The sequence below is a fragment of the Euleptes europaea genome, chromosome 10 (genome assembly GCF_029931775.1).
Source record: "Euleptes europaea isolate rEulEur1 chromosome 10, rEulEur1.hap1, whole genome shotgun sequence".
In the NCBI taxonomy this organism is placed as follows: Eukaryota; Metazoa; Chordata; class Lepidosauria; order Squamata; family Sphaerodactylidae; genus Euleptes; species Euleptes europaea.
Genome location: NC_079321.1, coordinates 77,062,769 through 77,089,540, shown reverse-complemented (window position 1 = coordinate 77,089,540; position 26,772 = coordinate 77,062,769). Strand labels below are relative to the sequence as shown.

The window sequence follows — 26,772 nt, the reverse complement described above, 5'->3', positions numbered from 1 at the left end:
ACAAGGGGGGAGGAGGGAGGGGGGAGGGGGGAGGGGGGAGAGAACAAAAGGTAGGGGCATGGTCCTTGCAGTGCATAACAGGGGGCATGGATTTTCAGAGGTTGCCATATAAGTGCCTGGGGAAAACCAGGGGGAAACATGAAGAGAGCCTGAACTAACCCACGGATGGAGCCAGACAGATGCAGAATGTGAAAGAAAAAAAAACCTGACCTAACATGGCAATATAACAAGCGAAAATGTAATGAGCGAAACAGCCCTGAGTTCAGGACCAAAATAGTGAAAACAGCTGATCAAAAACCAAGCCAAAAGGGAAAACCAAAAGGAAAAAAAACCCCAAATAGTCCGAGATCAGAAAGCAAAGATCCAAGAGCTTAGCTTACAAAATCTGATTGAGAAGACCCTTCACAATGCTGCTGCTGTCAATGAAGAATTGAGCAACAAGGCATGCCTCCACCAACTTGGGGAATAAGTACTCTGTCTTGGATCTTAAAATTGGTAGAGTCAACGACAGAAAAAAATTAAACTTAGCTCTAGAAATTTCCTAATGATAATCTGTGCAGGTTTGAATATTCCGATATGTTTGATGCCCAGAGAAAACAAAGAGAATAAAACTATATTTTATCCATGGTTAATTGTACACCCACTCTGACTATTACCCGTATTTATCGGAAAGGAAGATAATAATGCACATAAGACAATTCCCCTTAAAAGGGGGGAGATATACAGAGAAGTGCCCATAACAATAACTTGTATATACACTTAACATAGCCCCCTCTTTTTCTTGAATGTACATATGGAAAAAACCCCATAGTCTTCCTTTTAGGCAAATAGGAAGAAAAACTGGAAAAGTGCTGATTATTCACTTACATCCACTGCTGTTATGTTTCTTTGGTTGATTGCAGACAATCTATCTGCCTCTCTAATTTTACTGGTTGCTTCTCTCAGCAGGTCCAAAGCATCATCAGCTTTGTCTTGGTAGTCTGCCAGCTTGTCTCTGACTTCATTTTTGAGCTCTTCTGTTTTCTTCCTAGGCTCTCCAAACAATTTACTCACTCTCTTCAAGAGGGCTTCTGCTTCTCTGTAACACAACAGAAACTATTTTAATATCCTTCACATTCTTTATTTCAAGTGTTCATAATATCCATTAAAAATGGACACAGGTCCAGTTTACAGATTATTAGAACACATCACAAAACAGTAGGGATGATCAAAGTTCTGAAAGATCTGTCCCATTAATAGTTTGATTTCTCCCTACTTAAGATGATTTCTTCTGGAGACATTCCATTAAAATTCTCAAACTTCAGGCACTCAGAAGTAGCCTCTCTCCTACTCTACTGTGGCTCCTCAAATTAGAAACCTTTCACTTCTTTTTTTTGGGTAGGGAGGTTCTCTTTACAGAAGGTGTGTACCTCTGTGACTTCAGTGCTTTAACAGTAAGTTATGTGGTACCCTCTTGCAAATTGATGCATACTTCCGTCACATAGAAAACAAAGCATTCACAGCCATTGTGCCCATGGATTGATTTGCCCCAGTCCAGCTTCAAGTGAAACTTGAAGCCAGCATGGCTGGGTGGTGAAACAGTCAGCCTATGGGGGGGGGGCAGCAGGCAGAAGCTATTTATTTACTGCATCACCCCCACATATCAGCTTTTGCTGCCTGCTACCGAGGGTGTTAGGAGCCTGCAGGAGCTCCTTTCACTTGAAGGTGATCTGGTTTGCCCATCATTTAAGGTATAGCCTGTTGGTAGGATTAATGTGAGGGTGTGTGAGTGGAAGGGTGAGTTTATTGAGTTGTTTGTTAAGGGTGTGTATTGCTCCCTCATTGGGCGTCCATGGATGTTCCTTCTTACATTACCCCCCATCCTTCCCCCCTCCAATTGATAGCTAGGGTTTTTTAAAAGTTCAACAGAACTTAACCCCTCCCAACTGTTATTAGAGGCTTTTGTCTCCCCTCCCTGCACTCACTTACAAGCTTATATTGATGGAGGAGGTATTAAAAACAGAACAGAAAACAAAACAGAGAACAGAAACTGTGGAAGCCTTTTTTTACCTGATATTTCTTGCTGATTAAGGGGGGGGAGTCTTTATTTGGAGTACTTGGGCAAGAGGCATTCATAGCCATTGTGCCATGGATTGATTTGCCCCAGTCCAGCTTCAAATGAAGTTTGAGGCCAGTTTGGCTGGGGGGTGAAACAGCTAGCCAATGGGGGCAGCAGCAGGCAGATGTTTTGTATTTGCGGCATCACCCTCATGTGCCAGCTTTTGGTGCTGATCCACCCACCCTAGAATATCATGGGATTAGCCAGTTGCCATTTGGGGCCAAGCAGGAATTTTTGGAGCTTTCCTCCGATTGACAAAGGGGGCAGAGCTATTTTTTGCGTGATCCGTCATGTTTAGGATGGTGGTAATTATAATGATAATGTATGAGTAATTGTGATAATACCAAGTCTCTGACTATTTAGGCCATACGTTTTAGCAGGGATAGGGCAGGTGGCTTAGGTTAGGCAGGGATAATCCTGAGGCATCTGGTGCGATGGAGGGATTCGTCTATGGATGAGCACTTCTATAATTTTAAAACCCACAATATGTAGTTGATCAGCTGCCTTGTTCTAACCTGGCTCCTGCACTATTACAGTTAATGGACAGTGCATGTAGTGGTAGGGACATGTCTACCTGTGATTCTGGGTCTTTCAGTGCAGTTTTCAGAGGCACAGAAAGAAGTCTTGATAGAACAAGGGTGTTCATAACTGTGTTCATTTGATTTTCGTTGAGGACTCCATTCCCGATGTGTTCAATAATGTTTGGATTGTTCACAGTGGGTAGCCGTGTTAGTCTGTTTGCAGTAGTCAAAAAGGGCAAGAGTCCAGTAGCACCTTAAAGACTAACAAAAATATTTTCTGGTAGGGTATGAGCTTTCGTGAGCCACAGCTCACTTCTTCAGATACAGCTAGAATGTGAATCCATCGGTCTTTAAGTAGAGGAACAGTATGTAAATGTGAATAGCAGGCTTGATGGGATTAGGTGTGATATGCAGAAGAGTCTGTGATGTCCAGGGGAGATATGGGTGTGGAGAAATCAGCATTGGTAATGGGCCATGAATGCAAGGTCTTTATTCAGCCCAGGTAAATGCATTGACTTTAGTTTGAATATCAACTGTAATTCAGCAGTTTCTCTTTCCAATCTCCCTTTAAAATTCCTTTGTAAGAGAACTGCTACTCTTAAATCTGCAACAGAATGTCCTGGAAGGTTGAAATGTTCACCCACTGGTTTTTGAATATTGTGGTTTGGATTGTTGCACAGCTGGTGTCTCTGTTTTAATGGGAATTGGTAGACAGGGATCTCTGCCCACCTTCCGTCGGTCAGATAGGCTCTCCGCTGGCCCCAGAGAGAAACAAGATGGTTTTCCCCACGGACAAAATGGGGTCCTTTTGCACTCCGTCCCTCTCCGTTTGCACCTGGTCTCCTGCCCAAGATCTGCAGCTCAATGGAGACCCGCCCCGGTAATGGCTGAGCTGATACCAGGTCCCGCAAAACAATACTGGGAGCCCGGGAAGATCAGCCACTTAACGCACGCATTTTACTCTGAATACTTTTTGCTCAAGTCGTTACCGGTAGTTTGCTTCAGTATTGTGCCTTTTTTCTCCAATAATCCAATCAACCCTGTTGTATCCACCCTATATATGTCTCTGTATTCCCCATACCTGTATGCTAGCCTTAAGTCTTTGACCTGCTGAAATCGCTGTTCTTCTGAAATAAACTTTTAACTCGCTGCTTCGGCTGGAGGAAAGTTATTGCCTGGAACGCATCGACTTGCTGAGGCCTGACACCGTCTTAAACTAACTTTTCCTGTATCCAGCATCGATCTACCAATGTCTCAAGCTCTGATGATACTGGACTAAACTGGGCTGCTCTAGCTTCTTCACTCAAACAAGGCCATGTTCTTATGTTGGAGGATAGTACCAATTGTATCTTACCCTAAAGGTAAAACATATCCCTAATTTTCTGTGTTTATCTCTGTCTACTATTCTTTGTGTATCAAAAGGCTTCATTGCTCTGCTTATCTTATTATCTGTTTGGGTGTTTTTGTGATGCCAGCATGATCAACGACAGTAGTACAGTCTTTGAAACACAGACTTTCACATTAGATCTATGTTCTTTCATGTGCACGTCTATAAAATAAGAGAGCAAAACCTCTATACAGTCATCTATAGATAGGAATTTATTAGCACTGGCATTTGTTAGCTGTAATATTTTAGAGTTATAAAGTTTGATTTGAAAATATAATAAGTTAGTGATTTATAAAACTGGATTTTAACTTAGTTTTTGTTCAATTTCAAACATTGAAGCATTCTGTCATTTATTTATTTAGGTACAGAAATACAGAGAGCTAAATGAAATGTTCCTATATGAAATAACCCTTGGAAAAAAATCCATAGAGAATTGTAATGAATCAGAAATTCTTTCTCAGTTTTTAAAGGAAGATTTCTAAATATCAAGTCAATTCTTCAGAAATCCACATTTCCTTTACCCCCCATCATTACTACTAATTCATGTTGCTCCCTTTTACTTGACATCTTTTCCCTATTTGAAAAAAATTGAACAGTATTAGAGATGTTGCCAAATTTCTAAACTATTTTGGTTCAGTTTGAAAGCTGCAGTTTTGGTACGTGGCACAAAGTTGTGGTTGTCTTTCTCCTAACCAAAAACAAAATTTGATAGCAACATTTACATTACAATGGATGCCTAGTTTACATATCTAAAAATGGTGTAAAATAGGGTATATTACATAAATGATGTGAAAATCTAAAAAAATGGCAGTATAATGTGGGGGGGGGGACCAAGAAAAGGTAGCAAAGAAATAGGTCAAAAACATTCAGAACTAACAGCCCATTCCTGAGGGGGGAAGGTTACACAGAGGCTGGGAGTGGCACAGCCATGCCACTGCCAAAGTGGATTCCTGGCTGCCACAGAGAAGAAAAAAACACTTTTAAATTAAAAAAAAAAGGGCAAAAAAGCCCCATGGACATTAGCAGGGTGTGATGGACAAGGGGTTAATCTGCAGCAGAAGCTGAGAGACCAAGAGCCAAAAAGCGGACCCTCTGAGCTCCGAGGGAGAGGAAGGCATTCTGAGCTTGGTAACTGGACTAAGCGTGTCTATCTCTCGGAGATCCTGAGGGGTCATGTTCTGGCCTAGGCTGGTGGAGACCAAATCCTGTGTAGTGACAGAGGGAGACAGGGAGGGGAAAGGGCCCTTTCTCAAGTCACTAGGAGGGAGTAGGCTTGAAAGAAGCTATTCCAAACACAGGGCGTTGTTGGAGACATAACCGCCACAGAGGTGGGGTTTATCTTAGTGAGAACGGGAAGAGTGATTCAAGGGGGAATCACCATACTTCTGCGTTTCGCTGGGGGACAGAGGCTGAGAGGTCTCTCCCTTCCCCGATAGCTGGGCGGCAGAGGGACAGCACCTAAAGGGGGTTCTGGGGATCAGAACTGAGAGTCTGTGAAACTGAGTCTGTGAGAGTTCGGAGGAACAGAACTTAGCGCGTAAATTAAGAACTGAAGGAACTTAACCTGAGAAAACATCTAAGCTAAAGACAACTTGAGTAACAACTAAGCTAAATCTAAACTCAGATTTCTCTCTGAAGGAATTTTTTGTGTGTATATACGTGGTTTTGTGTTTTCCCTCCAATTTAGCCTTTTCCTCAAAAATCCATCCTGTAAATCCTGTTTAATAAATTTCCCTGTTTTGTTGGTTAACGTTACGAAGCCCCTTGTGTCAAATTTCTCTCTGAGGTAAAATCTGGTGGGAACTGGAGGAGGAAGAAAAAACAACCTCCTCACAATACACTCTGGCTAATGCTTTCCCTCAGCATACATAGTGCAGGCTGAGGGAGTGGGGACTAAGAGTAAAGAGGGTGCGTCATACAGGGCTATGCCACCCAAAAAGGTGGCGTAGCCACGCTGCCATGGGAGGGGGTGTTCCCAAGGCAAAAGGGGCTAGGAAGCTGCCTAAAGGCTGCTCCACCCCCAGGAACATCTCCCAGGACGCTGGCGCGGGAACATGTCCTGGATGGACGCCAGCGGGAGGATGCACTGGTGGCACTGACCAGTACAGCTCCGCAGCACCCAGGTGCTGGTGGAAATACCCCCCGTGCCGACGTAAGTGCCCATTATCATGGGATAAATGGGTACTTATGCCAGCATGGGTTCACGTCGGCTCCTAAGCCAGTTTGCCCCCCCATAGGAATGTGCCCTAAAAACTAAACACAATTTAAAATAGCACATTTGTACAACCCTAAGCATGACTAACTTCTTTATTCTTCAAAAACAGAAAAAATAAATTTGTAAACCTACAAGTCAATTTTATAAACTACTAGAAACCTACCTGGTTATTTACCTGAAAGACAGACAACACTTAGGATGGTTGATGTTTCTCAATGAACACAAAATATTTTAGATAGCTATTACATTCAAATGTACTGGAAATAACTTGACTTACAGTCTGTTTGTCATTTGGAAGCTTCCCCATAAAAGGCTGTAAATATATGGTTGAATTTCTTACATCACCCTCTGCTGATAAATAAGCTTCATGCTTGAGAAAAAGGTGTACTAGAAAGTGGTATGGCTACCAAGGACTACCTAGAAGCCTCATGTATCATTCCAACATTTATTCCAAGGCCCAGTTAGGACATCATAATATAGAAAAATAACAAACATGATTCTACCTCCTATTCTTTCATACTCAAACATCTAAACCAATCAAGGAGTAATTAAACTTTTGTCCCTAGCAATGTTTGGCTCCCATGAGATCATAACTCCTCAGGATACATTTCTGGGTATAAATATACCCCCAATGGCATCCGGTTTTTATGTGTGTCCTGGACTCTGCACGCACCTTCACTTGCTTGTGGGCCATCTTCTCTCTCTCTCTCCCCTTCAACACAGCTGCCATCTGTCTGGACATTGCTCATCTGATTGGTTAACTATACGTCACCCCATATCCTCATATTCTTATGTCCACCCCCTCGTTCCTTTCATTTCCTTGTTCTTGAATGTATTGGGTTCTGTGTGATGTTCTGTGAGTGGGTGTGCAACTAAAATTATTTTAATAAAATTCACACAGCACATCTTTATTGAGAATATTTCCACTGATATGCTCATCCTCATAAAAATAGGTATCCAAGGTCCCGTACTCCAACCTCTCGCAAAGTGTTATCTCCATTGCTATTTCCCCCAATTAAACAGAGACAATCAAATTGGAGTAACACCCTGAGTTGCCAAAGTGATTTTGATTGGGGAAACACTGTATGCATGGTGGGATAAGGGAGAGTTATCAAGCACCATGGCTAGGGTTGCCAAATGCCAGGTAGTAGCAGGAGATCTCCTGCTAATTCAACTGATCTCCAGCCGATAGAGATCAGATCACCTGGAGAAAAATGGCTGCTTTGTCACTTGAACTCTATGGCATTGAAGTCCCTCCCCTCCCCAAACCCTGCCTCCCTCAGGCTCCGCCCCAAAAATCTTCCGCCGGTGGTGAAGAGGGACCTGGCAAGCCTAACCATAGCTCCAGTTCAAAGGAGACCCCTTTCAAATATTAAAGAGAATGTCAGGAGATCCAATCACAGATTGTAACATTCCATTTGGCCCCCTACTCACTCTTTTAAGGCAACTTATACTACTCACTCTAATTCATCTTGGGCTGCTTCCTCTTGCACTTGCAGTTTTCTTCTTCTGAGCTCTGCCATCATTTTGTCAACATCACTCTGTAATTCCTGAAGACTTTTCTCCAAGGTCTTGTCAGGGGTTCCAAGTGTCTCATTCAGTTTTAAAGCAGTTTCATTTGCAGCTGCAGAAAGGGTATAAAATATATGTCAACAAAAAGAGCCCATTAATTTATAGTAGAAAGTCAAGCAGCCATTAATCCAATGATCAGTTAGAAATGGGGGGGAAGTTTATTTTTATTGCATTCCATTCTCATGTACAGTAACTAAACTAAAACAACAACAACAAACCTCTTGTTGGGGTCCAAAGATTCTGTTCTGGTAAAGGTAGAGCATTCCTTTGGAGCAAACAGTCTAGCATTAGCAGTATGGGAATGTTCTGCCTTTGGAAGGTTTCTTACATCGGAGGAAGTCTCCAATATTACCAGAACTGAACCTCTGGTTCCAACCCACAGTATTTAGGGCAAGGGTAGGCTACACAGGATCTGCAGACACACCTGAGATTAAGGCTTTTCTCCCCTTTCCCCCAACCAAACAACTGTATTTTATGTGAGTCAAAACACTGAGAAGGATAGGGCTTCGCAGGGCAGCGAAAAAAACTGGGGGAACCTGCAGCTTAAAAAATCCAGGAAAAAATTTGGATTTGGGAAAGAAAACAAAACGCAAGATGTGAAAGTATTAGAATTAAAAACTGTATACAGTTATTTTGATTTAAAATTGATTGACAATATTTAAAACATTCTAAAAATTAATTTTAAATTCTGCCAAATTGAGTTTAGGCAACATTTTGTTTCATTTCCAATACAACCCATGATGTGCCATGTGCTGTCTATGACTGACACAAGCACTTGAACACATTACTTGAATGCACAGAAGCAGGAGGGAGAAGGAGTGCACACATGGACCCTATTCCAGTCCTCCATATGTTCAGGTGAACAACTGAAAAGCGCTATCAGGTGCATAACTGAACCTGTGGAAGTTGGGAGCTGGAACCATGTACACGATCCCTCTTCTCCTCCCCATGCGTTCCTGTGTACAGGGCTGTAGAGGAAGAAACAAGCCGGTAGGCAGAGGCTAATACACAGAAAATCTGTAATGTAACATGCTTTTGATGCATCAGTATGCATGACAAGATAATCAAATCTGGGATTAGAGCAGGACAGGAAATAAAATATATGTTGAAAAAGATATTCAATGGAATATTTTGAATTACTTTGAAAGGCTGTAAGCAGCACTACCCTTATTTTTTGATACACTGAAAAATTTGCTTGGACATTGATTAGGGAGGAATGAGAATAAACATAAATCAGGGCATGGTTAGTGCATTATAAGTATTGTAAATAATAGGTCAGTCAGCCTAAATGTTGTACCACAAAAGGTGTGTCAGCTAGTGGTTAAGAGGGAAATTACCAAAAAAGGATGTTACAATAAAACATGAAAATTCTAATAGCCAGTTTGTATGAGTGTAACTCTTGTGCTTAGTAATTATTTCTAACATTGCAAATGTCTTTCCAGGCTTCAGAATTAATGGCTAAATTAATATTCTCCACAGCTTAAAAATAAATTTTACGAAAATTCCTCTGTAAGTAAATGCTAAACTCGATTGTGGGTTGCTACAGTTGTCATTTTTTCAGCGTTTAGCCCCTTCCCTACTATCTCTAGAAGTTACATCTCTAAGAAGATAGGTAAGTAGATATACCTTGTTTCTGAACAACATGCATGTAAATGCAAACATTTGAACGTTAAGGTATTTCCATTTCACATGTTAGTGAGATATATTTTGAACTCTTGATAATGGAATGTATGTCTGGTATGATGATCTACTGAATCTTTGAACTAAAGAATTAAAACCTTCTGGACAAGTTATTGCAGAGTCAATTAATACAATAAAGAGTAGGCAGAATAGTTCATTGCTCTATGTGTAATAGGCTGGGAGATTTGGCAATGCTGCTTCGTATGGACAAACCATTAGCATCTCTTCTCTACCCCTGTCAACTGTCACCTGGAAAGAGTGTGGAACACAGTACAGATCCTTACACTGGCTTCAAATGGATAAACAAACGCTATCATTTATTGATATTAGGGTGATGTAAACAGCTCTTGTCATCTGGTATAGGCTGAATTTTTTTAGCATGTTTCTACTCATAACTATCTGGGATATACTTGGTTTCAACTGTTTTGTCTCTCTTGTTATTGTTTTTGTTCTGCCTCTTTCCCCCCACCCCCCGCCCCACCTTCTCATTATAGCTCTCCACTGGACTTTGAGGTTCACAGGATCAAATTCTCTGTACAAGGGTAGCTGCCTCAGTCTTAGAACACAGGTATGGCTAGCAGTTATTTGCAAATGGTAAATGGGAGATGTTCATTAACAGCAAGTACTAATATACTTTTAAAGCCACTTTGAGAAATTAAAAATGTACTCTTAATTCACCAGGCAGAATACTAACACTACATGGGGTTTTTGCCCAAATGAAATTTTTACTGCTTTGAAAATAAACAATAATAAAGCAGAAGTTCACCATTAGTTATTCAATTATAATAGCTATTTTTCAAGAACCTGAATGGTCCTTAAGGAACACATTTAATTCCTTGCTACTGAGTGCGCGTAATTGCAAATGCACCAAGATATAGCAAACTGGACCCTGTAGGTTGCAGAACGTCTGCAGCTAGTTGGCTGTGGTTTCTCTTACTGAACTCATTGAAAGCACATCTTTTAAATCAACTGATTCCTTTCAGCTTGTGAACTCTTGGTTAGTGCTTTGTGTTCTTCGTAAAACGTGCTTCGCTTTCCTTGAGAAGCCACGGGCGTGTCGTTCATTCTCCAGTACCTTCTGCAGCCTGAAGGGTGCCCTTGATGAACTGTCCAAGCCTCTTTGCTCTCTCATTAGTCCTCTCTGCATCTTGTCCGGTTTGCTCCCCATCCGCTGTCACCTTGGTCGTCTGGCGATACAGATTAAAGAAAAGTGTAATTAATGAACATGACAAGAAGACACTCCAGCTGTCTGAATCTACTTGGAAATCCAACCTAAAGCAGAAGGCAATCAATGAATTATTGATCAGATATACTGGAAGTGACACACACTTTCCCCAAGTACACAATTACATTTTATTACTTCTACCTTTAAAGAGGCATCGGAGGCTTTATTCTTGGTTCTCGGAACGTGTAGTGAAACAGGACACGAAGAGATAAGTGAAGAAAAATATTTTTTGAGTTGGTTCACAGAAATCTTTCTCAAAACACACGGTGCACAATCCAGAGTGAAAATACCGAAGTTCCACGGAAACCATGAGATGTAAATGTTTTTCTATGTATTGCAGCTTTGTTCTTTTCAACGTGGCTCGAGCACACCACATTTCTCTGGATCATGCTGATAACAGATACTGCAGAGTGTCTTACATTACTGATACTATAATACAGTTTATCCGTAATGAAGGCACCTGTCCTGAACCCATAGATGCAATCATAAACCCAGTCCTGACAAAATTTACCTCTGGAGGTCCTAGAATTTCTATACATTGCTGCACATCCGTCCTTCCTTGCCATACCATTGGCTGAAGTGAATAATTGAACTGAGAGAACTTGCATTTATCAGGATTTAGAATGTCCCTGATAAAAGAATATAAGTCCAGTTTCTAGATGGTATAATCTGATTTTGCGTTCACATCAATCCAGAATATCCTGGTTTAAGTCATTCGCTTTTCCCCTAAGAGAGCAGAATAGAGACATGAAGAGGAGGCCCGCTCTCAGTCTGCTTCAGGGCACCGTCAGTCGGTGCAGCACAATAAGTAAAATCGAGTAAATTGTGAGGAGGCACACTTTTACCCTGGTGCTATTCTGATGACCCGAACCCAACAAGCAGTGATAGTCTTTTGTTTTTTCCATTGCAAAGTTTAACCGAACCTCGCGTATGTAGACAACTCCCCGTCGCTTAGGAACCCAGGCAGAAGTTCTAGACAGCTGTGAAATTTGCAAAGAGAAGGAGCAGAACAAACGAAATGGGATCATGCTGTTTCTGAACTGAAGTCTCTCCATTTATTCACTTGTAGAAAAAAATTGGTGACATGATTTGAGGAACTATTCTTTTAATTCTCCATACTACATAATTGACTACTTAGACGAATGAGAAGGGAATAAGTGGCTGAAACCCACCAGGGCTTAAACTGCTGGGTAAATAGAGGTGACCATTTGCCAAGTGATTGCTTACAACAGCGTGTATGTGATCACTAGGCAATCTGCATTTTCTTCCCATGCGGAAAGAAAAACCTTGCCACATTTCTGTGGGTCATCAGAAAACCAAGGAAATAGGGAGTGGTAAAATTCTCCTCCTCATTTGGCAACAGTGTTGCCAACAGGCCAGTAGAAAAATGTCCTGTTCCTTTAATAGAGGCTTTAATGTGTGGAAATGGGCAGCTGACGCTTTTCATGGCACAGGGATAAATAGCATTACTTGGTAAATCACATCCTATTATGCATATATTAAAGGGAAGGAAATGGACATTTTTTTTCTGTAGGCAGTGGGCAACCCTATTAGCAAGACAACTTTCCCCACTTTGTTAGCACATATATGGTAGTAAGTTAAACATCTGATCTTGACAGAACAAATGAAACAGTGGGAAGATTAATTACAGTGCTGGGCACCCCTTTTCCAGATTGTTTTCCTTCTCACAGTATTCCAACGTGCACCTAAAACCACCATCTCTATTGAAATCAGTTCCTCAACTTGGATTTCTTGGCCACTAGATGGCACACTTTATATTAATATAATCCTCTCTAGCTGATCAACTAATGAAATTTCCATTTCAGCAGAGTTTGGAGTCTTATTAATAAAAATAATAACAAACAGCGGAGGTGTCATCTCTGGAGGATTTTACCACGTACAAAATAGAAACGTTTTTAATAACAGCCCCCCCCCCGCCCCACCCTGGTGTTTTCTAAATGATGTTTGCTTGATTGGCTTTAAGTCCTAATGAAGATTGGATATTTAACACAGGATTTTCTGTCTTGCTGTGTATCTCTTAGAGGCTCAGGACTTATTCCACTGGACAAATAATACCCACAAATCAAAAAGACTAGGGGAAAAACCAGCCTTTTCAAAAATCCTTTGTATCTGACAAAATGGGCGTACACCACAACAAATTCGTTATTTTTTTAAGGTGCCACAAAAGGTTTCCATATTTTCTTTTGGTAGTTTATAATTGATGAAAAGTTTGACAAAATTTTTTTTTTTGTCTTATGACAAATTCTGGCACAAGGTGATTTTGTTGCCATAGTTCATTCTATTTCGCTGCCCTAGAGCAAAAGAAAATTCAAAACTGTTCAGCTGATACTCTTTAATTTGTAGGCCCAAACCTTTATCACAAAGTGGAATATAGTTTTCTAGTTACATAGATATCATTTTGAAGCTGAATGTAAGGCAACTAAAGTAGAGTATGTCTGACCAGCGCCCGCCCCCCCAGGAAATGGCCTGAGACGTAATGGACTGGCTGGTGTACTCTAAATATCCTTTGGGTATACTAATCTCCACCATGGTCCCTTGCCAAGTCAAGAGAGAGCTTGCCACTTGAAATAGAAAGCTGCGCTCCTCAGTCAGGAGTAAGAATGCAAACGGTTAGCAACCCAGCCTGCCAATTCAGGAAGCAAGCTGGTGAATCACAAACTGGATTAGCATCTTACTAAACCAATTAATAGAAAGAAAACATCCATATTGTTTAAAATAATAATATAAAACAAAGTCACATCTGTTCACAGAGGCTGAGCAATTTTTCTGACTCCTCTTTCAACAGGAATGTTGTGACTAAAATTTCATGCATACTAATTAACATTCACACAGAACCTAGAGATTACTGAACATCTGTGTGGCCTGCATAGTACTGTATCCTTCAAGACTCCTAGATCCTACTTCCAAGAATGTTGCTTGCTCCCACTGATTAACTGAGGAATATTTTTAATTGGTTAAAGAAGCCAAGATTTCTATCCATTTCCTTTGCACAGGCTATTTATTGTGGCTATTTTTATTCCCCCTTCTGGATGCACACCTTAACGTGGTGAGGGGGATTGTGTGTGTCAGGGAAGCTGAGAGCAATACCGTAAGGGGTTTAGACTCTATCGAGAGACTAAACTCCTAGCAGAGTCACTCAAGACAATGGTCACAGCTGAGACACCAGACGAAGATGCATCCACCCCCTTAAGGGATCAATGGCCACATCCACAGAAGAGAACAGGCAGTTCCAATGGGGATGGGGGCAGAGGAATCCCTAAAGGTTAGCTACTGGGCAGCAGCAGTAGTGGAAGGTGACACTGGCGGAGGATCTTTCATAGACAACAGCAGTGCCACTACGGCTAACCCTGGTTAGTACTGTGCAGAAGAAGGCACTGGTAAACCACTTCTGACCAACCTTTACCTTGAAAACCCTATGATGAGACAATCCAAAATGAAACATTTTGGAGGACTTTCATTCATAGGGTCACCATGAGTCGGAAGCGACTTGACAGCACTTAATACACATTTTTATTCCACAAGTATGGTATACTTTTCCTTTGGTAAGTGAGATTCAGACGGCTACTTGTTCTGCAGTTAGCAAGTTTAGGAAGAAATCCAGCAAATGACAGGTTTCAACAAGGTAGAGTTGAGCATCCTGTTGAAAGCATGGACACTACGGAAGGCACCGCATGCCACACACCTCTGTATAGCTGAATTTCACTTCATTTCTGCCATTTTTATAACACAAAGCCAGGATAGAAATGCAAATAGAAGGCTTCTGCAAAAGGATATTTCCTACCTTTCCATAGCATGTCCTGAGCATGGGAAGGTGATTTCATGTTATTCTCCCTCCCCCGTGCTCCATGATGCTTTGTTCATGAGGCTCCCCCAAACCGCAGTAGAAAGATTTTAGCAGTGTATAGAGGATTGCTGGGGAAAGGCAGCAAAAATCCTCTAACATGAGCTCCTTCCAGTCATACTTCAACCCCTACCAGCCTACCTGGTTTCCAAATCTACTCTAACTATTTAACCAGGTGAGATGCTTTGAGCTCAGTGTTCAGACCATCCCAGGGTTTTTCGAACAGAAATAGCAACCCTTGTGCTGTTGTTAGCCTTCAAGGAAAAAGCACCCATCTTTTTGCCTTCTACAAATAATCACAGTGTGTGCATGAGGGTGGAGGGTCAAAGAGTTAAATCCCCTTTCCCGCTGCTCAGCCCCAATCTAAACAGGTGCCTGTACAGTTACTAGTTTTTATTTTTAAAAAGCTGCAAAGATCTGATCTTGGGCTCTCAGCTTCTTTTCTAGTTCATCTCTAAAGTATTGAAGAGAGCACGACATATCAGAAGAAACAGTCACTTAGGTATAATACATTATTGGTACTTTCAATAATAACAGCAGCTGGTTTTCATACACATAATCATTACTGAGTCATTTGCAAACATCCCTTGTATTTTTAATGCTTTGTTGCTTGTCGGGGTTTGATGGATAATGCTAACCGTGGTTATTGGTTCTCCAGACATCCACACAATATGAATACAAATGCTAACAGTGGTCATTGGTTCGCCAGTCTTACACACAATATGAATACAACTTGATCCTTTAAAGATATTCTTTCTTTCCATAAAATGCATATTTTTGGAAGCATGGGTTCCCGAAACTCACTGGGAGCTCCCACTGAACTGGCCCGGGCTGTGGAGGGAGGCAGAGGGAAGATCAGGGCGGGTGGCTCTGATGGTGACGGCGAGGCTTGCATGTGCTCGGCCTCACCATCCAGCTCTTCGCTGCTTGGGAGAGGCAGTACCCCACAGCAGCCAATCAGCTCCTGGAGCTACAGGTTCAAACAAACCTATTGGGAACTTCTTTGGGTGGGGGCAAAGCCAGGCGGGCAGATGAAGGAAGGGAAGTCTTCCTTCAGATCTGTCCGCCCAGCATATAAAAGGCTTGCCTCTCTCGCAAGCCTCAGATTGTCTCCGGCTTTGTTTAGGAGACAGAGCAGACTGAGGAGCAAGCCCGAAGAAAAGAACAGGAGCCTCTGGAAGAAGATCGGCAAGGGATAGGGTGAGAGGCATCAGCCCAGGAAGGTTCATGGAAGGCCCAGCAAGCCCCTACCTGGGCTGAGGAAGCCCAGAAGGCACGGGGTTTTTTTCCTCCTCTGGGCTCTGGCTCCTGTACACTGCTGGCAGAATTTTTTGGGCAAAATCACTGGCAGAGAAGGGGAAGAGCTGAAAATCACTACCTGCTGCAGTAGGCTGGGCTGTATCGCTAGCTCTTAGCCTTGGGTGCTTGGCTTTAGGGAGAGCAAGCCTTCATGCCTCCCAAAAAGAGAGTCATGCCTGGGGGTGCCTTGCCCTAGGATCCACCACCAACCTGCACTAGGGGTCAGGCAGGAGCACCAAGGAAGTCCCGGGCCTGCCTGGCTTCCAGTAAGCAGGGCACTGGGAGGCCTGTGGAGAGGACAGCAAGCAGGGCGATGGCACCTCCCACTCAGGGAGAAGCCACACTACAGGGCCTTAAAAGAGTGGTGGAGAAGTTGACCGAGTAGGTGGACCAGCTCAGCTCCTTGCAGCGGGCTGTGGCCCCAGTGGCAGCAAGCACCAGCATCCCTGCTCCAGCTCCACAGGGAGGCACTTCCAGCAGGAGGCACAGGCAGAGAGATTCTTCTCCATCCAGGTCATTGAGTTCGGACAGAGGAGGCAAGAGATCCCATTAGAAAAAGAGATCGGCTCAGAGGAAGGGCCATAAGAGGAAATCCAGATGTCGGCAAGTGGAGGACTTGGACAGCTCAGGATCTTATGGTGAGTATTCATTCAGAGAGGGGTCCTTGGATTCTGTGCTTGATTATTGGTTGGCAGCACCAAGGTACCGAGCTTGCCTGCCAGGGCGCTCCGCAGAAGGGTTAAGCAAGGGCAGGAGACTGACCGGGAGGGCCATGGGCCAGTTTGGGGTTCCAGCCAGGATTCTGCCTGCCCCCTCCCCCTTGTCAACATTTAAGAATGATGAAGACCCCTGGGTATTCACCTTCCTTACAAAATTAGGGAAGGGTTTTATGTATGGGTTTTATGTAGACCTATTTGCCCTATTAAGGCCCGAAGAAGATGAGGGCAGAAGGTCATGTTCTGCCACTAACCGGGGGGGGGGGGGGAGGAGGAACCAGGGCATGAGGAGAGGACTTTTGATAAATGGATGGTGAGGTTCTGCCTACCTTGAATGTGGCTGGCACTTGGCCAATCATTTGGCTAACGTCTTGCGGACATACTCCTTGACGGGAGATTCCGCTGCCATTGGGTATGACAAAGTGTTTAGAAAATGCACTTCCCAGAGTGAGGCCAGATGGGACTTGATTAATGACAAGCTGTGGCTAGTTAATGTGGGCCCACACATTAAGGGCAAGTCCAACAGCAGTAGGACCAGCCGGTGGGGGGCCTGTAGGGAACCCTCCCGGCGGGTATGCTGGGAATACAGCCAGGGCAAGTGCCTGCAAGCAAAATGCAAGTTTGAGCACTGCTGTGAGTACTGTTTTGGGCAGCATCCCAAGTCCACCTGCCAGCGGGCCAGCACCAGCCAGCAGCCCTTTTGGGGCAACAGACTCTCCTCTGCCAGTTGCAGGGGCAGAGGGTTGGCTAACTGCAACCAGGGGGGAAAGTAAGGGCATGGGTGGCCTGGCCAGCACACCCATTAAGTGAGGGGCACTTACGTCTCTCCTTGCTCACTACCCTGCCAGGGAAGCAGCTAAATTTATATGGGAGGGTTTTTCCAATGGTTTCCATATCCCCTTTTTTGGCCCATGGGTTCCCATGCAATCGGGTAACCTCAAATCTGCAAGAGACATGACGGATGTAGTGGCCACTAAGCTCACTAAAGAGTACGATGCTGGCCATGTGGCAGACCCATTCGATTCTCCTCCTATTTCTAGTTTGAGGATTTCCCCTTTGGGTGTTGTACCTAAGAAGACACCTGGGGAATTTTGCCTCATACACCACCTGTCTTACCCGAAGGGTGCCTCAGTGAATGATGCCATACCAGCAGAGCTTTGCTTTGTCAAGTATGCATAATTTGATCATGCTATTAGCATAGCCTGGTCCTATGGCCACGGGGTGGAAATGGCAAAATGTGATATCCAGTCTGCGACATCCAGTCTGCATTTCGACTGTTGCTGGTCCACCCAGCGGATTTTTGCTTACTAGGTTTCCGTTTCCAGGGCTCATGGTATGTTGACAAGGCCATGCCCATGGGCTGTGCTATGACTTGCACAGCCTTCAAAACATTCAGCACCTTTCTGGAGTGGGTAGTTAGGGAAAGGACAACGCTCCCCCATGCCACTCACTCTCTCAACGACTTCTTATTTGCCAGTCTGGCTTACAGTAAAGTGTGTGACATCTTCCTGGAGGCATTTAAAACCCTGGCAGAGGAAGTGGGGGGTCCCCTTGGCCCATGAAAAGACTGAGGGACCATCCACCAAGCTCATTTTTCTGGGCATCAAAATAGATTCAGTTGCTGGCACCACCTGCCTCTCGGAGGAAAAACTGTTGGCATTAAAAGCAATGCTGACATTTCTCCTGAACAGAAGGAAATATACCTTGAAGGAGATGCAGTCAGCAATAGGCCACCTGAACTTTGCCTGTAGAGTGGTATCCCCGGACAGGGTGTTTTGTGCACGCCTGGCCAGAGCTACTTCAGGGGCTAGGGCCCTCCCACACACACACAAAACGGATACGCTTGACACATGGCCTGAAGGAAGACCTTAAAGCTCACCTTTCTAGACAGCTTTAATGGGGTCTTGCTCTGCCAAGAACAACTAGATCTTGGACATGAATTACCGGTCCAATCCAATAGCCTCTGGAAGTGTCCGATTTGGGCTGTACTTCAACGGCAAGTGGTGTGCACAAACGTAGCCTAGCCATTGGTTGGGAACAGGCATTGTCATGGATCTGACTTTCCTGGAACTATTCCCTTTGGTTGTTGCAGTCAACATCTGGCAGAAACATTTCTGGGACCAGCATGTGCACCTTTGGTGTGACAACCAGGCTGTGGTCATGGTCATTAATAGACAAACTTATAAGTCTGACCGCATTATGTGACTGGTACATTTGTGTTGACATGTCTCTCAGCAAGCATCACCTTTATGGCGCGACACGTGCTGGGGCTCAACAACAATATTGCAGATGCCTTATCTTGCCTCCAGCAGGAAAGATTTTGCAGCCTGGCCCTGGAAGTGGACCTCCTCCCCAAGTTGTTCCCAGAAGAATTGTGGTCCCTTGGAGGCATGCCATAATGCAGGGTGTATATAGCTCTGTATCAGCATCGACATTTCACTCCTATGCATCTGCTGCAGCAAATTTCCTCGACTTTTCAGTCAAAGCGGGGGACCCTGGAGCGTGGCCAGTACTGGAACAATTTGTTTTGCAATACCTGATGAACCTAAAAGAATTAAGGGTTTCCGCCAAGTCCATTGGGGTGCACATGGCAGCAGTGTCATTCTTCAGCAAGGTTGATCGAATGTTTCCAGATTGGGGGGATCTTTCCTGTATGGTTGATTTCAGAGAAAACTGAGGCTAAAATCATAGCCCTGCACATTGGATTTATCTTAAATAAGTTATTAGGTACCAAGTCCAGGCATACAAATTACTTCCTGCTTAGTAATAGCAGGCCAAGAGGGGAGGTCAATCAGAGTCGATACATATGATGAACTATCTTCAGATGAGAAAAATTTCCTAAAGAATAGTATCCATTCTGCTGTGGAAATGCAGGCTGGGGAAAGGGGTCTGCTGTTCAGATTTCTTGACGTTAATAACCCAAAAAGTCTAGAGTCATTATTATAAGTTGCAGAGATCAAAAGGTCCCACACCCTATACATTTCCTCTTTTTTTTCTTGTTTAATATAGTTCTGCATCGACTTTTAAGGCTCAACAAATCCCTAAGAACGCCCAACATGTTGTTCCTTTTAAATTTACAATGTTTATGGTGGATTGCTTTCTTTAAAAATTTGCACTCTCCATCAAACCAGCAATTAGATCTATTTGCTTTTAAAGTACTTAAACATGGCTTGATATATAAATGTTCAAAAATATTAAATAGAGTATACAAACGTGTAATAGAGTCATCATCTGAGTTCCTAATGAAAAGCTTTCTTTCTCTCTCCTGGAATTCTTGAGAGTTAAACAAGTTGATTTCTGCCTCCTCTATAGCTGGAGACCATCAAGTTTGATATGCAGATTAATTTGCTCAATTTACAGAGGTACAAAGATTGAGAGAAATTGGGAGATGATCCCCTCCCATATAATCTTCCACTTTAACTCTTTCAACTAGATCTAGGTAGTTTGCTGCTATAATAAAATAATCGACCAAACTAGCCCCCCTATATCCAAAAAATGTAATGTCCCCTTTTCATCGATTCCTTTTTGTCCATTCAGAATACCCAACCCTCTTTGAATAGAAAAAATGAATAGTTTAAGACCTGCTGCATTAACGATCTTATCTTTTGAGTATCTGTTAAATAAATAGGGGGAATAAATTCTTCAGGTTCATCCGCTAGCCACTTTCTAATTAACTGCTCGTCATCTTGGCCAATTCTGGCATTAAAATCACCTGCAATAAGGATTGGGAAATTAGGGAATCGAGAGGTCATATTATCATAAACCATCAAAAGAGAAGTTCAATGAGAGAACAATGCATATTTATTTTGGGTAGGGGGGATATATATGGATATTATTAAAGCATCAAAATCAGCCAATTGTATCAGAACAGCCAATATCAAATCAGATGATGCTTCTACTTACAGTTTGTAAATATTAAGAGCAGATGAGGTGAGGCAGGCAAGCCTTGGCCTCTTGGTCTCCCCCCTCCTTTCTCACCCTTTTGGGCCTCTCTTGAAAAAATGATATATCCTGGAAAGCTTAAGGAATTACTTGAACAAGTCTCTTGTAGTAATATAATGTCAAATGTAGACAAAAAAGAGTTAACCTCAAGGAAAAGGCATTTTGACTTCCAACCAGCCATATTCCAGGTTACTATTCTTACATTGTTATGGGGATATTGTCATTGACTTCTAGATGTATCATTTTTTATTAGGCCAGCTGAAAAAGCAACACTAGGGTTTGCTGATTGTATCTGAATTTTGGGTTCAAGGGGGGTGGGGCTGATAAAATGGATTATGAAATATCCTAGGTAGATTTTTTCAAAAGGAATGGGATAATTCCTCCTGAGCTTTTGCAAGAGGAGGGGTTACCCCTTTCTTCTAGTTTTGTCATTGGTTGTTTATTTGATTCTTTCAGATGGAAATTTTTATTGGATTGTCATACAATAGATCGTAGAGCCTCATTATGGCTTTTATCTTTGTTGCTGGGAATGACTTTAATCATGTGGGCTTGTAGTTGTTCAAATCTCTTGATGATAGAGACTTTGCGGACGTGTTCGAGGGGAAGGACTGTGATTTGCTCCTTCAGGGGGATGCTCAAGGGGTACTCCAACCCTGTACCTATTTTTTCAGGAAGTTCTCGGGGCCCGAACTTAACTGGCCCATTGGGGAAAAGGAGGCCATGGCGATTAAACACGCCCTCACGATCTGGTGCCAGTTCCTGGAGGGTGCAGCTGAACCTTTTGAGGTTTGGACGGACCACCGGAACCTGGAGGCTATCTTGGGGCAGAGGAAGCTGTCAGCCAAACAGCTCCACTGGGCGGACTTCTTCTCCAAGTTCCGATTTACGATCAAACACATGCCGGGGAGGGAGAATATCCTAGCGGAAGGGCTGTCCCGGATGCCGCAATACGACTGCAAGGTCGAGCGGCCGGTGGGATCCCTCTTTACCCCGGAACACCTGGGCTTGGCCCCGGAAGGGGCAAGCGCAGGGGTGCTGACCAGAGCCCAAGCCCGTGCGGCGGCGACCAAGCCAGTCCGGATTTCCTCACAGTAAAAGGCGGACCTTAACCCCCGATCCCTGGCAGTCCCAGGGGATCTTCCCGAAACTGTTCACTTAAGATGGGGTGAGGCCCTTCAGGAGGAGCGGGGGAATGAGTCCCTCCCTCCCCAGGTGGGGGAGGATGAAGGACTCCATAAGGATAGGACTTATGTTCCCCAGAAACTGTGGCGCGAAGTGTTCGAGCCACAGTTCCAAGACGGGGGGGGGGGCATTTTGGATTCATAAAGACTTTACACCTGGTGAGATGGCGTTTCTGGTGGCCGGGAATGTGCCAGGACATCGATGTATTCATTAAATCTTGCCCGGTGTGTGCTTCTAATAAACACCTGATGGGGAAGTCTCCCGGATTGCTGAAGCCCCTAGAGACTCCGGAGGCGCCCTGGAATACCTCATGCACTGGAAACACCTGAACTCTAGCCATGACGAATGGGTGTCCACTGTGCACCCTGATAGCTGAATTCCACCATAATTACCCCACCAAACCGAGAGATCCGGGGGAGTGGTCTTTGGGGAGGCGAAATGTCAGCTAAGGCTTTCTGGCTGTCTGCCTCTGCCCCTCCCCCCCGGCATTTACACCTCAATGGAGACCTGCCCAGCTAATCGTTAGTGTGTTACCAGGTCCCGCGGAACAATGCCTGGGAGCCCTGGAAATCACCTAGCTATTTCACACTTTAGTTTCATGTATGGGTTTTTCAATGACTAGTTACCGGCAGTTACCTTCCATATTGTTTCCTTGTATCTGAGCCATCAAGACAACTCTGCCGCATCTTGTTCTTTTGTATTATGCCCTGAACCTAATCAATCCTATTGTATGTACCCTATAAATGTACCGGTGTTTCCCATGTCTGTATTCTAGCCTTATGTTTCTATGGACTTACTGAACTTGCTGGCTTTCTTAATAAAACTTTTAAACTCTCGAGTGAAGTCCCTCATGAAAGAAATGCAACGAGGTACTGCAGTCTGACAGTTGGTTAGTAATGATAATCAGCCGTTTCCACATAATTTCCAGAATAACAGAATAACTATAGAATAACATGGGATTGAACCTTGGGCCAGTGTTAGTCATATTTCTCTGTAATGTAAGAATGAATGCAGTATGCCAAGAAGTGGTCTGAAATATGTAGGTAACTAAAATTAAGTAATATGTCTGGGGACAGGAAGACTCAAGCCCCAACCTGGAACTGCTAAGGAGCAGAAAGGACTGCAGAGAATGTTCTCTTCAAGAAGCCACCACTGCAACACTTGATCAGTGGCTGCCCCAGGAATCCTCATGAGAGGTCAGGGGCAGCAAAGGGGCATGCATGGCTTGCCATGCTGCCTTTAAATGGGACTGGGAGGAGGTTGATGAGGATGGCCTCCACTCCCTGCTTCAGGGTGCAGGAATGGGGTCCCAAATGTGGAGCTTGAAGGGGATGGGCTATCACATGATACATTGTTCTTTCAACTAAGTGCAATATCACTACCCTGACCTGGGCATATATAGGCTATGACTTGATGGCGCGCGCGCGCGCGCGCACACACACACAATATTTCTGCCATAACCCACTAAGCTCACCCTAGTCAAAAGCTCATCCATTTCTGTCACAAGGGCATCCAAGTTCTTCTGTGCCAACTGGACGAGTCTCTCTGGTGCTCGTTGTGGTGACAATAAATGCTGACGGAGTAAAATTAGACATTTTACATTACAGATTGTAGAAAGTATGGTGAGTGACAGACAGAATCAGTTTTCTCACAGTGTTTTAACACTAATTATTACTAAAATTAACACTAATTATTGTTACTGGAGACACATCCATAACGTTACATAACAACTTTCATATAAGAAGGCATACCATGTATGCATGTGTAAGATATACCCATCCCTTTGATATGTAATATAGATGCTTTATCAAAAGTTGGGAATATTATTTTACATTCACTGCACAGACTTCAACTTCACCTGTGCATACAATCCCATTTCCTTCATTAACACTAATCTGAAGAATGGAGCTTTGACTCTGGAAAGCTTATACCCCCAAAATCATGTTGATCTCTAAGGAGCTACTGGACTTGAATCTAGCTGTTCCACTGCAGACCAACATGGCTACAGTACCTTCTGAAACTGTTGCATATTTTGATTATCTATGCTAATAATTTATTGTAATAACAACATAAGCATTGTGGGATATGGCTGAAGTAACTGAACTATTTATTCATCTTTCCCCTCAACTCTAAGCACAATCACACATGCTGGAAAATAATGTGTTTGCGAGTTTGTATGCCAGAGTGTGTAGATCAAACCCTGCAATAGTTTTGAATATACCTTTAATTCCTGAGTTGCATTTTCAAAAGAATAGAGCATTCTATATGGGGGCTGAAGTGGGCCACTGAAATTGACACTCAAGGCCATCTGGTTTAGCTGATCCAAGTCACGGAGAAGTACTCCAGTGCACTCATCATCACATGCTGTAGGGAAAGACAATAAAGAATATTTATTTCTGCAGATGCTTAGAATTTCTACTCAGGAATATTTAACAGTGCACATAAATTCTTCAAAATATAAGACCACTGAACTCCAATAACTGTTGCCTTTAAAATGATGCAATAAAAAGGCAGGAAAACAAAGCTGTGATCCTCAGCTGGCAAATATATGCATCTTGACAACTTGGGATGCATTGTCAACAACTTGGTAACAGGACAATATGTTGTGAAGTATTATGTATGTAGGAATTTGTGTGCATGGCATTTTAGAATCAAGAAAATTAAAGGTCCCTGTCCAGAGGAGTTTACCATCTAGACTGATCTGGGAGCTAGGGATAATAGAGACAAGTGAAGGAAGGCAAGGGTAATCAGGATGGTTATGGTCAAATTCATGTATTTGTACTTAAATATCTCTTATGTTGTGGATAAGGACTCAACCACAGGCTTTCTGAAAATGGAGGCATTTCAGCTGAGAACTGAAAGGGAGAGGGAGAGGTTGCATCACATCCATGCCGTATAAAGAATATCAGGGATAAAGGATCAGATGGATCATCTGTGAAAGACTTTTAAAAGACCAAGGCATGGTAGAATTAGAGGAGGGGAGGTTATTGGTATGGATTAGTTGGAAAATAAAGAAACTGGTAATAATGACTACCTCTGTTGCACTTTCTTTGGTAGAATGGACAGAGATGTTGGTGTACAACATTGTCCTTTTAGGAAATTTTCACCGCACATTGGGAAACAGTGTCTCAAAAGTACAACCACTTACCCTGTACAGTGGTGTTTTTTTGTTTTTTTTTGTAAACAGAAAAACTTCCAGGGCATAAAACAACTCCAGAATTATACTGATTTTTCCCCTGGATAAAAATTCCATTCTGTGACACCTTTTTGGCAGAATGCAATAAAATCTATGTATTCAGAAGATGCTGAATTTTTTAATGATGTTTTATGACTTGGGCTTTGTTACCATGCACAATTTCATAGGTTGCTGTTTTCATCATTTTTAAAGCCCATTCCTGAGCCTCAAGGACGAAAATCCTTTTGGAGGCCAGGAAGGGGCTGCACAAGAGTTGGAGCCCCCTGTGCCAGTGCACGCGACACTTACGCCATGCGGAGTGGCACCAACACTGGCGGGGAGGCCCTGACACCGACCTCCCGGTGCTGCCGTGGCGCCACTGAGGGATGCCAGCTGGGCCTTCTGCTGGCGTCCCAAGGGTGTTCCCAGGGTGTGCCAGCAGGGCTGCCAGTAGGCAGCTTCCTGTCCCCTTTTGGCCCAGCATGCCAGCGGGGAGAACGGCGTTACTGCGCCTGATTTTTTGCAGGCGCAGCTTCGCTGTTCTCAATGGGTTAAAATGCCCCATTTAAAAGTTAAAAGCCGACGAAAGGCTTTTTAAAGCCTTTCAGCGGCCAGGAAATGGCTTTGGAGGCGATGCGGCGGAGCCTCAGACGGGCCGTTCCTGGCCACCGAAAGGTCAGGAATGGGCAGTTATTGTATTGCTTTCACATTATGATCTGCACAGATGGACTGCACCAGCAAAGGTGTAAACAAACCAAAGCATAAGGTGAAAAAGGAATATTCAGATATATAAACAATATTTATTCAATGATCACAACACTGTTAGAGAATCTTTGAACTGTTAGAGAATCTTTGAACTGTTGTTGAAAGCAATGTCTGATCCCCTGAGGAAGCATTTTAACGCAAAATACGTCGGGATCATTGAATAAATATTGCTTATATATTTGAAGATTCCTTTTGCACCCTTTGTTTTGCTTTGTTTACACTTTTCATTATGAGCCATCTCAAGTAGTTCTCTTGAGAGGCAGTGTATAAATTTTCTATATAAAGAAAAAGAAGTGGCTCTTTGTCCTTTTATGACATTGTCACTTGCACATTAGTAAGCACTGTCTGCGAAAGTACAACCATTTACCACTTAAAGTTTTCTTTCTGTAATCAGGAAAAAAAACCTGGAGCAGAAGACAAATCCATATTACATTAATTTTACATTTTTTTTCATAGTTTCAAAAGTAAAGTCAAATGATCTTGAGGTAGTAGGTCATTGGTGAGGAGAATAATCACATATTAACCAATACAATATTATTTGGGAGACTAATAAGAAAAATAATCTAAAAAATCCAAAATCACTGCTACTTGACCCATGCTATATATAAAACAGAACATAGAAATTTAGGTCAACTTACTCCGTGGCCTTAAATGCATTTTAGGACTGAGTCATATGATCACTAGACACGAAGATGATTTTTTTTTTCATTCATGGTTGAAACAAAAGACTCACATGTGATGAAAACAATTTATATATAATTTACAACACAACAACTATTCCTAACTGGGTTTAATTGTGTTATGGTATGAGTTATGGTCAAACCATAATCTAAGACTGTGGTAAACCCCTCACTCCATTCACCACCAGAAAATTACATTTGTCCCACCATCCTTTCAGAAATGGCTAGCTATAAATATCTATGTGTTCTGTAGTAAAACTGGTTCTGCTGATGTAAACCAAACACTCTAATTTATCTGTTTTGTAGACAGGGCTATTAAATAGTACTGGCAAATACAAATTGCACTAATATGCTATATTAAAATATAAAACATAAAATATGAAATACATGAAGCTACTTTCTAACTGAATCATTGGTCCAGTAGGTCAGTATTGTCTACTCAGACTTGAAGTA

At 43.0% G+C, this 26,772-nt stretch overlaps 1 protein-coding gene across 1 annotated transcript in view; it reads right to left on the bottom strand.

Annotated features, from left to right (window-relative positions):
• The window catches only part of LAMA2 (laminin subunit alpha 2), a 599,384-nt gene that overhangs the window by 121,984 nt on the left and 450,628 nt on the right, over positions 1-26,772 (bottom strand). The window contains exons 33-37 of the mRNA XM_056856226.1: positions 23,921-24,063; positions 23,174-23,272; positions 10,549-10,660; positions 7,683-7,845; positions 868-1,078 (exon numbers count right to left, since the gene is read on the bottom strand). Of these exons, the coding sequence (XP_056712204.1) occupies positions 868-1,078; positions 7,683-7,845; positions 10,549-10,660; positions 23,174-23,272; positions 23,921-24,063 (728 nt within the window). The remainder of the gene's footprint in view (positions 1-867; positions 1,079-7,682; positions 7,846-10,548; positions 10,661-23,173; positions 23,273-23,920; positions 24,064-26,772) is intronic.